At 37.6% G+C, this 14410-nt stretch overlaps 1 protein-coding gene across 2 annotated transcripts in view; it reads left to right on the forward strand.

Moving 5' to 3' along the window:
* The window catches only part of CSMD3 (CUB and Sushi multiple domains 3), a 1183531-nt gene that overhangs the window by 268076 nt on the left and 901045 nt on the right, over nt 1–14410 (forward strand). For both annotated transcript variants that reach the window (XM_075920204.1, XM_075920205.1), the window contains exon 4: nt 1223–1417. In XM_075920204.1, the coding sequence (XP_075776319.1) occupies nt 1223–1417 (195 nt within the window). The remainder of the gene's footprint in view (nt 1–1222; nt 1418–14410) is intronic.

Here is a 14410-nt window from a genome sequence, read left to right on the forward strand (position 1 = left end):
AGCTAAGGATATTAAAAGCAATTGCTTGAAGTTATTGTTTTCAATTTTTTTATGGTTATTTAATATGAAGTGGATGCTCAAATTTTTAGCTCTTTAGTGTCTGCTGCTTCCACTGGTATTCAGTTGATAACACTGGTGTATAACAAATGTATTTAATCCTATTCTTATTGGAGACTTTTTAATTTTGATTCATTTTAAGGATGGTACTTCATTATTTCATTACTTCAAAGTTATATTTTGCTTTGTATCTTCCAACATTACGTCCTCATTGTGCCAGATAATTTCTATTACTACTAGAATAAACAATTATTTACAATGAAAACCAACAAAATTCCTTATATATTATTTTAAACTTGAAAGACGTACTCCAATTATTCTTTGGTTATACATAAGAATGTCAGGCTATTTACAGAATGATGCAGATTTGACTCTCAAGCCAAGCCAATGTGCAGCTTCTAATTTGGGTGAAAGATAGATAATCTATAGTATATTTGCTATTCCAGGAAAATAATATATAGTTTATAATTTGGGGTGAAAACATGTTCTTTGGATTTCTTGGGTTAATCCTTACCCAATTTAACCTTCAATCTTATGGTCAATCATATCTAATTTGCTTAATTTGCAGCTTCCCCACTCATCTTTTAATCAACTCAGTGTGAAATGAGACACTTTGCACAGGAAGGCAATATGTCTCCCTCATGTGGTAACTTAGATTTCTTTTTTAGGTTATTTGGGTGGGAGAAAGAGCTTTTATCCATAGGCAAATTGTGAAAACTTAGTACTCTCATTTAGCAATTGTAGTTTCTATTCTTGATAGAGGAACTCCCAAATTTGACTGATCTGTGGGGCCTTAGAGAAAGTTCCTCACAAGATATGGACCATTTTCTTATTGTCTTTATTTCTCAGGTGGATTCTATTTGGGAGTAAACAGAAGTGGATGGCTTTTCTATTTTGTGAGGGATAAATGGAATCAATAGTTATTCATCATCCAAAGCATATTTGTACTATTTAGATTGACATTCCAATTCCATTCTCAATACACAGTACTCAAAGGGCCAAATCAACATGAATAAATTATTGTGTTGAGTGCTTGAAAAACACATATGAAGACACAGTTCCTGCTCCTAAATGGTCACAATTTATTTTTCCAAATTATTAATACAGTATAGACCGTGATTTATTTATAGACATAATTAATAACTACATATTTTCTCCCTTACAGAGTTACAGAGCAGTTCTTGTGGCAATCCAGGCGTTCCACCAAAGGGCATCTTGTCTGGTACAAAATTTGATGTTGGTGATAAAATCCGCTACAGCTGTGTAACTGGATACATTTTGGATGGCCACCCTCAGCTTACCTGCATAGCTAACTCAGTGAACACAGCATCATGGGATTTCCCAGTTCCTATCTGCAGAGGTAAGAAATGCTATGATTTTTCTATAAGTATTTAATGAGAACTTATGAGTTGAAGCAACTCACTAGGTCTGTAAAATAAACATAAATAACTTTTGGATTGCAACTACAAAACATTTTTTTCTGAATTTACTATATGCACCTCCTAATTGTTCTGCCAATTCTGCATTTAAAACCTAATTCTCCCCCACCCCCTTTTTACCATAGAAGAAAAAGATGGAATTCCAGTGCACATTTGGAAAACAATTAAGAGAATAATTTTCCAAAATATTCTATATTAGAATAAATAAGCTCCTAACTACAACAAATAATGTACCATCATAGTACAGGGCTACACTTTTCCCAAATAAATTGTTGCCCTATTTATTACTTTATTATGATTTGATGCATCACATGTACACTCTTTGGAGTCATAATTTCTTCAGATCTGCTATAGGATTTATTTGGCCGCATTCTTTTGAAGCTATCTGTGCTTCAAGGGTCTAATGGTAGGCCTAATAATGTTATTGGGAATCTTGCCATTGACTTCAGTGAGAGTAACTTATCACACATGTTGTCAATTAGCTATCTCTACTGAATGAAGTTCAAAAGCATAAAGTGGAGAAAAAAAACTATCAGCTTGCATGTCAGTTAGTTTTACTCATACAAATGGAGCCATTGCTGACACAAGTAAAACAAGCATGATTTGGCCTTTCTTCTCATCTATTTTGGATCAAAATTAGTAACATGTGGATTTCAATGGGAGGGCCATACACTGGAGTGTGTATGCTGCCCCCAGCTAAACGTCATTGTGGGTCCTAAAAATATAGATAACTTTCTAGCACAACATGTATTGCAATCATCTCAGGGTCATACTAGATTAGACCTCATTCTGGTAGATAAAGATGGCTTGAGAATAGATGGCTTCCCAAGTAAAGGCGATTATGACTTAATTGAATTTATGTAAAAGCAGAATATAAAGGCAGCCGGTAATTTGATCTTTAAACAGGGCCATTTCCAAGCTGAAAACAATCAGGAGAAAAACTGAGTGGGAAGAACAAGCCAAAGTCATGGCCACATGTAACAGGGTAAATGGGATGACCCAGGTAAACTATAAAACAGTTTAACACTGGTCCCACATAAAATCATGGAATAGCTGATATGGGACACAATCATTAAAGAGCAAATAATAATTGATATCATTTCAATCAAATGGTTTTATGGAAAATAGGTATTGTGAGACAAATTTGATATTGTTTCATGATGAGATCATCACTTTAGTTGGTAACTTTGTTGGCATAATATACTCAGTCTTCTTTAAGGCTTTTGACTCAGTCTTTCACATTCTGATGAATAAACTGTCACTATAAAATAATAAAGCTCATATTAAATGGATTAAAACTGATATCTGATAGGTCACAAAAATATTTGTAAATTGGGGACTGTCATCCAATTCCATCTTTCTAGTGCGGTTCTAATCTCAATCCAAAGCTATTAAATACTTTATTAGTGATGCAGAAAAAAATAAAGAACCATGCTGGTAAATGTTGCTGTTGACATAAAAGTGTGTAAATATAATGAATAGTGATGAGGTGAAGTCACTTATATGAGTGACTTTTAGGACGGTAAGCTCATTTATAGATCTATTTAAAATATTTTTGCTGAAGCTAGTTTTCAAAACTGTCATCAGGAAAGCTTTTAAGACAATCTGTAACTAGATCATTGGTATGCTAGCCAGTGATGGGTAGAACCAAATCCAAGTCCCTAGTTCACCTGATTTGGAACGATCTGTGATGAAAAATTCTTTTGAGAAAGTCAGAGAAGGAATGTGAACCTAGAGTAGTTAAATCCTAGGCAAATACCCAAACTAGCAGCCCCCAAAATGTGCCTTAATAAAATTCTGTTTTAATTTAGATGTTCAAGAAATTATTTTTTGTTCAACAAATTTTGTAACCTCAAAAGTTGCCACAAAATGCAGTTGTCACCCTCTTGGCAGCTCTACTTACTTGAACAAAATCTGTTTTAACAAGCGCAAGCACAAACATAAAGAAAAAAATTATGTAGATGGCACTTCTAGAATTGGGACTGTATTCTGAAATGTGGTGACACTAAAAAGAGTTTAAGGGTTATAAAAGATAATTAATTGAACATGAGATGATTATGCTATGTTGTAACTAAAATTACAAATACAATCCTTATATATATATATATACAGAAGAATATCAAGTAGGAAGAAGTTGATGGTAGTACCTCTTCATATATCATTGAAGAGACTGTTACTGGAATTCTGTAGCCCATTCTGGTGTCATACTTAAAAAAATACATTTAAAAATTCCAAGGATTTAGAGTAAAAACTACAAGAGTGATTTGAAGTTTGGAAATAATGCATGTTAGTGAGAAACTAAAGAATCTCAGTCTATGTAGTTTATATATTAAGGAAGATAAGAGGTGATCTGATCATGATCTACAAAGGAAAGAGATTTCCAAGAGCAGAAAGGTCATTAATCTAACAGAACCCTTCCCCTCAAGATCTAGTGGTAGGAAACTGAAGCTAGGCAAATTCATGCTGGGAAAAGTGCACACGTTTTTAATAGTGAAGATAAATAGCCACTAAAACAACTTAACCTAGAATGCGGTGAATTCTTTGTCACTTTAAGTCTTCAAAGCAAGATTATCTTTTTCTCTAAAAGATACCCTATAGCACAAATAGAAATCATAGTATTAATGCAGAGATTATTGGGTAAGGTCCCTTGGCCTGGATTGCGCAGGAGATCAGACTATGTGATCACAATGCGGATCACATAAAATATATGAATCTGTGTTCCATCTATCAAATGCCTAAGATTATATTTCCTACAGTAATCTGTGCTGCTTCTGTTTTAACAGGTTCCTCACCACTTTGTAAAATGCTTTAATTACTCAGTATATAACTTAGATTACAGTCTAACAAACTTAATGTTTCTTTCCCTCAATTTCTGGAAAATCAAGGAGATTTTCCTTGATTATGTCTTCATCAATAGGGAGTGTCACTGATAAGTGTCTCATCACACCCTACAAAATGGCTTCTACATTAGGAAGGTGTGTGTGTGTGTGTGTGTGTGTGTGTGTGTGTGTGTGTGTGTGAGAGACTGGAGGTAAGAAGGTCTTACTATTTGGGGGAATTTGTAATGAATAATTCCTGGTGATATTTTGCAGATTAATGTATGATTGCCGTTTCCTTTGATTTTGATTCATTGGAGTGCAAAAAGTCAAAGTATTTTCTACTCTAGCAGTTGCTGAATTTTATTGTCTGCTTCTCGGTGAAATTAATAGCATAATGTAAATAGCTGTAACCAAAGCAGAAACAAACAACTGTTGTAGTCATTTTTAGCACACTAGAAATGGACTAGATAATTTGAAGGATCCCGGTGGAATAGACCCTCGTAGGCAGATGTGAAGGACAAGACACAGAGCATAAGTGCTAAATTTCAAGGTTTCATGTTTTTCATTAGGTCATTTCAGTACATGAACTTTCCTTCTGCAATCAGGTTTTTGTGGTGGGGCCCTTTCATTTATGTGGATTGAAGTTAACAGTGGTTCATATGGATACAAAAGTACTGCATGGTGTTGCAAATGCAGGATCAACTAAGTTTCCTGAAATGATATTGTACATTTTATATGCTATATTTTTGTTGACAATTTTGTTGATGTTTGATTGGTTGCTGGTTAGCTTGTTTCTACCAGTCTCTTTTGGTTTCCACTGGAAAATAAGTACTTCCAGTAATGAGTAGCGCAAAAGACTCATTGCTTTATTTCAAAACCCAATTGCCAACTGCAATTTATAATGACCCATTCAAAATGTTCACCTGTAATTTTCACAAGACTGTCAAGCAGACCTTAAAATATGTCATTTTTATTGGATATCCACAAAAGTGAAAAAATGTTAGCTAAACAAGAAACTATTTGGATTTATTGTGTTGTGAAGATGTCAATTATGCTGTGCATAATGCATTATCAGTTTTTAAACAAAACAATTTCGTAAAGGTTATATTAATTAAACAATTTGATAATCAGGGATGATATTCTGACTTCTATATTTTAAAAACTTGCTCTATTCCAAGGTAAAAGAAGCAATTATATTATGGAAATCTTTATTCTAATGCTGTTATATTTTGTTTCATTTGGAAATGAATTTTAATTTGATAAAAAATGTCAAGAAAATAATTTTATTTAAATTCCCAGAAAATTATTTCTATTATAGACATTCTTGCAGCCTGGAATTTCCTCACTGACCTCTTAATGAAGGGAAGTGGAATGTATCCCACACAGAGGAAATTAGAGAAGCATGGAATGAACTCAGTTCCATTAAAAGTTTTCCCAGTAATAAGAACTACTTTGAGGAAAGCTTTTTGTCCTTCAGAAACGATCTAACATTTCCCTGATAGTTATTTTACAATAGAAATACTTAGTTTTAACTATAGCAGAAGCTAGTCTGCCAATCTCTCTCTCTCTCTCTCTCTCTCACTCTCTCATACACACACACACAATCTCAACATAAAATGGACAGGCAGGGTAAGAAATAAGGAGGTCCTAGAATATGCACAACTACATTATACAACATGGGAGATGAGAAGGGCATCTCTTGGGTATCCTTTAAGAATGTCCAGTAACAAGCTACCTAAACAAGTTTATCTTTGGTAGCCTTTGAGTAAGAAATGGAGAGGGTAGCCTAAAGTCCTTTGTGCACTAATGGTGGAAGTAGCATGATTACCTCAGAACATAAAAGAACTGAAAAAATAAGACTAGGGCAGCGATGATTTTCATTATTTGCCTTCTGTCTTATGGACTTATTGTGTTGTAAGGGATAATGATGGTTACTTATGATGACGATTTAAAGGATTTAAGACTGAAAGCCAATTTGCCAAATGTCTGCTAAATATGCTCAGTGTGCAGACATGTCAGATATCCAGATCAACAATTTTGGGGCTATTGTGGCTAGAGGAAATGTTTAGAAAACCAGAAAAGACACAGAATTAGCCATTCAGCCTCCTTTGTCATCATTTTTTTCCACATGCATTTCTTCAGTTCAGTTATGAGAGCAAATCTGAATGCTTGAGCATCTGACTAGGGTGCAATTTTTGTGGAAACCAGATGTATTTTAGACTTTTGTATTAGTTATCGTCCAATATTTTGAGTTGATTTTTCATGCTTTTCCAAATTGCATTGTTATGTCTTAAATGATCATTAAATTGTTCTTTTCATATGGTTCTTAGAATCTCATACTTTTCCTTCCAACATCGTTATGTGAAAATTGTGCACTCCATTTTATTATGTATGGATTTGCTTCCTGTGTGTAGGCTTCAAGCTATCTGGCTATGTAGAATCCAAAAATGTTCTAACAGGAGTCGAATTGGAGTTGGAGCATCCAGCTCAGAATTAAATATTTGACACTTTTTGCATTCAGAAGCTGCTGGAGAGGAAATTTATGCTAACTATATATCACTGATATATTCCCTTTGGTAAAATAAATCAGATTATTGTTTTTGAATGCTTGGCAGGTTTAAAGGCAGAGAGTAGGAAAAATTAATCTGAGATGATCTAAATTGAGGCAGGACACTAAGCTCTTCTAGAGGAAGCATATCTTCTTATATAATATCAGTAATACTCTGTGCTTACATAGTATCTTATCTGGAGGATTTCAAAGCACTTTGAAAAATAGAAAAGGCATGAAACTTCAAAGCATTCCTCAAGGTTGATTACATAGTAACATAAGCATTTTACAGAAGGATAAACTGAGACACAGATATGTAAGTGGTTTAGTGATAGACTGATAAATAAAACCTAGCTCTTCTGAGCCCCTGTTCTAACCATAAGGCCACACTTCATGCCTATAGGATGATTTGTCACCTAGCTCTACATGGCCACACAGGAGAGAAAGTGAGAGTAGAAGTAAAAATCTGTCCTCCACCCCATTATCCCAGCTCTACATAACCACAATGTTCCAGTCAGTGGAGCTGAGATGGCCTGGGGTGGGAAGCAAGCTGTATCAGCTAAAGGGCTGCAGGAAATTACTTCCCCCCCAATAATGAGTTGGAAATTGAGAAAGAACAGTCTCCAAGAATAATAGTTCCTTCCCAGGAACAGCCACATGCCACTTCTTCCTTAGGGCAGAAGCTAAATTTCAATCTTGCCCCATGTGACTTGAATTGAATGCACTCTGGATTGTTAAATTAAAAATTAAAAAGAAAAGGAAGTGAAACCCCCAATTCAAAACTGAAAAAATCATGTCTGAAAGAAAGGAAGGATTTACATATCGGATGACCGACCCCATTTTTTTTTCATTTTGCTGTTTGACAAATTCCATTAGAGACATTTTACAGCTAATAGCCTAACTCGATAGTCGTGAATGGCTGAGGTTCTCACAGTTGTTAGATTAAGGAACTCAGATGGTACAATCTGCAAATGGTAATGACAATCTCCCCCAAATTACACATAAGAATAGTTTTTGTTTTGTGTTTTTAGTTTGATGGAAAAAGGGTTTCCAGCTGAGACAACAGCATGATGCAAATGGGTCTGAGGGGGGCTAATTCAGTCTGTGGTTTATATTTATGCCGAAAAATCTTAGTTGTCTCTGAAATGTGTAATTTTTAAACAAGAAAATGGAAAAAAAACGTATGCCCACGTGAAATGCACTGACATTGTATTCTATAATATCATACTATATTTGCCTTTTCTCATTATCTCAGAGTCATTATCTGAGCACAATATTTGGTTCTCATTATCAGGTTCATTTCACATACATATACAATCCCAGTCACAATTTATTTGAGCAAATATAATTGATCCAGATGAAGAGAAATAATATGTGTGCATGGAGGGAGGGGGTGTTTATGTCTCTCTCCATAGAGACATAATATCCAAGTCTAAGCTTATTCAGACCAGTTGTACAGTGATGAAACTCCACTGAATTCACTGCAGTTACTGTTGCTTACTGATATTGGCATGTGATCAGAGTCAGGAAGCATGTTATTATAAAATAATATAAATACCTATTATATAGCCTAGACTAAACAGGTATTATTGACAGACCCAGACAGAATAATGTGGAATGCATTTTTAGGCACATAAATTACTCTGTTATGTTTTAAATATGACTTTAGTATACTTTCATTGTTTATAATAAACTGGATTAACATCCCAGAGCTTCCTCCTCTTACTTTTCATTTATAAAGAAAATGTTTATGTAACTTAATATTATGATTAGCTGAATGTCAAGTAACCATTCTGCATATCTGTAAAAATTCATACTTGCCCTTCATAGGCTGTGTCTAGACTGGGCCACTTATTCCGGAAAATCAGCCGCTTTTCCGGAATAAGCTGCGAGCTGTCTACACTGGCCCTTGAATTTCCGGAAAAGCAACGACACTCTACTGTACAAAATCAGCCGCTATCCCGGAAAAACTATTCTGCTCCCGCTCGGGCATAAGTCCTTCTTCCGGAACACTGTTCTGGAAAAGGGCTAGTGTAGACAGCCCAGTAGTCTTTTCCGGAAAAAAGCCCCGATCGCGAAAATGGTGATTGGGGCTCTTTTCCAGAAAAGTGCATCTACATTGGCCACAGACGCTTTTTCGGAAAAAGGGCTTTTCCGGAAAAGCAGCCTGCCAATGTAGACGCTCCTTTTCCGGAAAAACTGAAAACAGAATAGTATTCCGTTTTAAGCAGTTCCGGAAATTCATGCCAGTGTAGATACAACCATAGTGTTTTTCCACAATGCAGAGATATTTGGCTATTAGCTGGCCTGCTGGAATTATTATTTATTATTATTTGTATTATCAAACAGCCTAGAAGCTCCACTCGAAGATTAAAGTCCCATTGTGGTAGGTGAAGTCCATATATTGAACAAAAAGATTGCACTAGTCCCAAAGAGTTTACAATCTAAGAAAAAGACAAGGATTAACAAATATAGATGACTGATTAATTTTAATGAAACTACCATATTCTTATATACGTTTTAATATTACGTATGCATGTTTTAAAAAGCAGTCCCATTCGTTTCTATAGTTCATATTGGAATATGGCTTACACAATAAATGTAAGATCTCATCAGACCACAAATGCCAAGCTTCTCTTCAGTATCCAAGCCCTTAAAGGAATGTTTGAGCCTAATTCCAAAATTATCAGTGACATTTCCCCAGTTTAGATATACTTCGCTGTCTCTAGTACTCGGGCTGTTTTAGCTCTAGCCAGCCTGTATGTTAAACTGAAGAGGTTATATAGTTCCAATTTCTACATTAATTGGCAACTGAATGCATTTGGGTGAGAATCCTCAACTGACCACCATAATCAAGCTGTCAGTCAAGTTATTAAAAAGGAAAGGACTTGGACTGCATATTCCTACTTTGCAGTATGCAAAATGTTATGTTACATCACCAGGAGAGGGCAGGAATCTTCATCAATACTAAAAAGAGTTATTTAATAAGAACACAAAGGACCTTCTGGGAACTTAATTCAGCATGATTTTGGTCTTCCTCTTATTGGCAAGAGAAGAGATCCTCAGCTGTTGGAAATTGGTCTAGTTCCACTGAAGCCAGGAAATGATTTGGCCGTAGGTGAATATGTCAGTGGTCCAATGTGTTTGCATTTATTAGAACAGTACCTTTCTCAGTGATGGCATGTACCTTCCTCAGTGATGGCATGTACAGGCCTTTGAACCAGACAGTGACAAAAAGGGAATATGGGGAAATAGGCAAGAAGAAATAAAAAATACTCCAAATGAGGGTTATTATTGGCATAAAGGTAATTTATGCGATAATGCTCATAAAAACAATGTCATTATAGATGGGCACAATTAATACAGGAGCAACAAAAGGATAAGTGGAAATGGGCTGTACTAGACCAAAAGAATCTACAAATGGTCTTGAGATCAAAACAGGTAATGAAGAACTTGGTGGTGACCTTTTATGTTATCTATTCATTTTTCCCCTAAGGATACAGATAATAAATAGAAAAGAGAATCACAGAGGTTCTCTGCTTCATATAACCAAGCCTGGAATTAAACAAGAAGGCATTAGTTCAGGATTGGAAACAAGGGGAAGTTTCAGAAAAGATACAGAATTTTAGGTCTAATCTTTTTTACTATCTCCTTTAATAATGTGGAATGGGGAATAAATAACGTGGATCATATTTGCAATGATGTTGAAATACGTGCTGTTTACAAATAGGGATATAACAAAGTGAGATTTATACCTGAAAAAGGCATATCCATTTATCTGGGAAAATTAATCTGAAACAAAGAGGTTGAATGGACATCAGAAATTTGAAAAACTGCAGTGTTGAGAAAGGTCACAGGATGATAGCAGTTAACAATGTGAATTATTTGCCCTCGTGTTTAGCATAACATCAGTGCCACAGTGTGGTAATAGGGGCTTCATTTTAATACATAGCCAGTCTTTCATATATGATATAAAACACTGTCCTGGTCAATTGTATATTTTAATGTTCCTTTCAGATTTTTGTAAGAGTGGAAATGTTAGATCTATAGTCCTGGTGTAACCTATGCATCTGGGTGTAGTGTACTTCTCCATCTAGTGGCACTAAGATGGGATCACTTACAGAGGGGATAATGACTGTTCTCTACAGCCTTACCTGAAAGGCAGGTGGTTTTTAGCTAATTCAGTAGAGGCTCAAGCACTAAGCTTCGGAAGTCCCAGGTTCAATTCTCCCCACACATGGCCAGAGTTACAAGTGGGGGCTCATGAGGGATTTCTTCAGCCACTTCTTCAGATGACCAGAGTTTTGACTTTAGGATGTGCAGACCCAAAATAAATGGGGGGGGGGGGGAGAGACAGGGAGCAGAGGGTATAGAAAATCAGGAAGGTAGAGGAAATCAGTAAGTATCTGAAGATTGGGTAGTTAAAATGAAAGCAGATGAGAATGAAAGTCAATTGATAGTATCCTTCCTAACATAGAAATCCACACAAAGGATGTGTCTAGACTTCATCCCTCTTTCGACAGAGGGATGTAAATTAGGCACTTTGAAATTGCAAATGAAGCGGGATTTGAATTTCCCATGCTTCATTTGTGTAATCACATCATGGCACTCTTTTGAAAAAAGCACTCTTTTGAAAGTAAAACCGCAGTCTAGAAGTGGTTCTTTTGAAAATAGAAGCTTTTTTCAAAAGATCCTGTAAACCTCTGTCGAAAGAGGGATGTAGTCTAGACTCACCTATAGAACTATTTGCACCTTCACTGAATGTTAGGTTGATAGTGTCCCAACCATCCTACATCATGACTGAGTCCATATCTATACTAGTGAATTCATCACTGGAGCCAACAACATACGCTACCAAATCAAAAGGTCATTTGACTGCACATCCAGTAATTTGATCTATGCCATCAAATGCCATCAATGCCCCACTGCTATATATATTGGAAAAACTGGACAGTCTCTGCGGGAAAGAATCAATGGGCACAAATCAGATACACATAAAAGGAACATACAGAAACCTGTTGGGGAACATTTTAATCTTCCTAATCACTGTTTAAAAGATTTTCAAGAGGCTGTCTTGTCACAAACCAATTCTATTAGCCAGATACACAGAGAAGAAATGAAATTAGAGATCATCCATGAATTCAATTCTCATGCTAAAGAAGTGAGTTAATCGTGATGAAGGATAGTTGGGACACTATCAACCTACCTTCCTGATTTTTCTAGACTCTCTGCTTCCTGTCTGCCACCCTGCTCCTTTTTTTCCTTCCCTTTCCCCCCCCCCCCCCTCCCAGGTTCTGTATTTATTTTGGGTCTGTACATCCTAAACTCAAAACTCTGGTCATCTGAAGAAGTGGGCTGTGCCCACAAAAGCTCATGATACTGTCTACATGTTTTGTTAGGGTACATCTAGATTACATGCCTCTGTCGCCAGAGGCATGTAGATTAGGTTACCAGACATAGGAAAATGAAGTGGCGATTTTAATAATCGCCGCTTCATTTAAATTTACATGGCTGCCGCGCTGAGCCGACAAACAGCTGATCAGCTGTTTGTCGGCTCAGCGCGATAGTCTGGACGCTCGGGTGGCGACATCAAAGGTATTTGTCGACCACCCAGGTATGCCTCCTGGGATGAGGTATACCTGGGTGGTCGACAAATACCTTTGATGTCGCCACCCGCGCATCCAGACTATCGCGCTGAGCTGACAAACAGCTGATCAGCTGTTTGTCGGCTCAGCGCGGCAGCCATGTAAATTTAAATGAAGGGGCGATTATTAAAATCGCCACTTCATTTTCCTATGTCTGGTAGCCTAATCTACATGCCTCTGGCGACAGAGGCATGTAGTCTAGATGTACCCTTAGTCTATAAAGTGCTACCAGACCATTTGTCAGTTTTATTAAACTGTTTGATCCAAAACATCTTGGTAGCCTCCAGGCTTTCACTAGGGTTACTATGATTTCTTCATATACAGCTGGTCCCTGAGTTATGAATGGTTGATTTACGACCATTCATACTTATGACCAAACCTCCCATTAACCGTTCGTAAAGGCAATCCCTGAGTTACTAACGCGATCTGCGCTTACGAACAGCACAGTCACATGTAAATGGATGGGGTCTGACTAACGAACATTTTGAGTTATGACCAGGTCCATAACTCATTTGTAAGTCAGGGACCAGCTGTAGTATTAAATCCTAGCTTGACAAAAGCTTTGTTGTTTGTTTTTGTTTTGTTTTTTGGCAGTTCATTCATAAAATTATGGTTTACCTGTATATAAATGTGGATTATAAGAGTTCTATTGGGATTCTAAATAGCACTTTGCAAACACTAATATATAAAATAACTAATTAAACATGAAAGGCAGAAGTAACAAAAATGATTTCCCTTCAGTGAAAGCCCTTTTAAGATTTTGAGTTATTACTGTTAGGGTAAGTTATTTCGAAATAACAGCCGTTATTTTGAAATCACTGTACTAGCATCTACACAAGCCAACCACTATTTCAAAATTAATTCGAAATAGCGAAGGGCCTATTTCCAACTTGGAAAATCTCATTCCACAAGGAATAATGCCTATTTTGAAATTGCTATTTTGAAATAAGCACTGTGTAGACATGGAATAGGGGCTATTTGGAAATAGGGGGCCTCCAGCCCTTTCCAGGGTGCCCTGCTGGCCCTCTGGCCCCAACCAGGAAAACTCCTCTCCTCTCCTCCTACTCCTACTCCTACTCCTCCCCGCCACCAGAGCCCTTAAAAGGATAGAGTCTGGCCACAGTGTCTGTGCTAGCTCCATACCTGCCACCCCAGAGCCAGTACAGCCTCTCTCCGAGTTACGAACAAGTTACGGATCAAACACTTGTCTGTAACTCAATCCATTCATAACTCGGACCCCATTGAGTTACACGTGACCACGCTGTTCGTAAGAGCAGGTCATGTTCGTAACTCAGGGACGGCCTTTACGACCGCTCCATGGGAGCTTTGGTTCTAAGTATGAATGGTCATAACTCGACCGTTCGCAAGTCGGGGAGTGGCTGTATTCACTGCCCCGACCAAGTGGCCCCAGCATGAGCCAGGCAGCAAGTGCAAGCCAGGCCTCTACCATTCCCCAACCCCAGTCCCTCAGCTCCCAGGAGCATGATCTCCGTACTAGATGGAGGAACGTGGCCATCTATGGCAGGATGGCTGCCAGCCTGGCCACCAAAGGCCACATCCGAACCCAGGAGCAGATTTGAATGAAAATTAAGGAGCTGCGGCAGGCCTATGCCAGGGCCACAGGGGACAGATCCCAAACAGGGGCAGACCCAGAAAGCTGCCCCTATTTTGATGTCCTGGACTACATTCTGGGATGCGGGATGGTCTGTGTCCCCCAGGTAGTCATTGACGCTGGGACAGAGGGCCCAGACCAGGGCATGACGGAAGAGGAAGAGGAGGAGGGCCAGGAGCCTGGAGGGAGCATGCTGCGCAGCCAGGACTCCCAAGCCATCCCAGTGGACCTGTTGCCGGTGTCATCTGGGGAGGCAACAACATGTGAGTGCCATCACTGTCGCCTTATGA

The sequence above is a fragment of the Pelodiscus sinensis genome, chromosome 2 (assembly GCF_049634645.1).
Source record: "Pelodiscus sinensis isolate JC-2024 chromosome 2, ASM4963464v1, whole genome shotgun sequence".
Taxonomy (NCBI): domain Eukaryota; kingdom Metazoa; phylum Chordata; order Testudines; family Trionychidae; genus Pelodiscus; species Pelodiscus sinensis.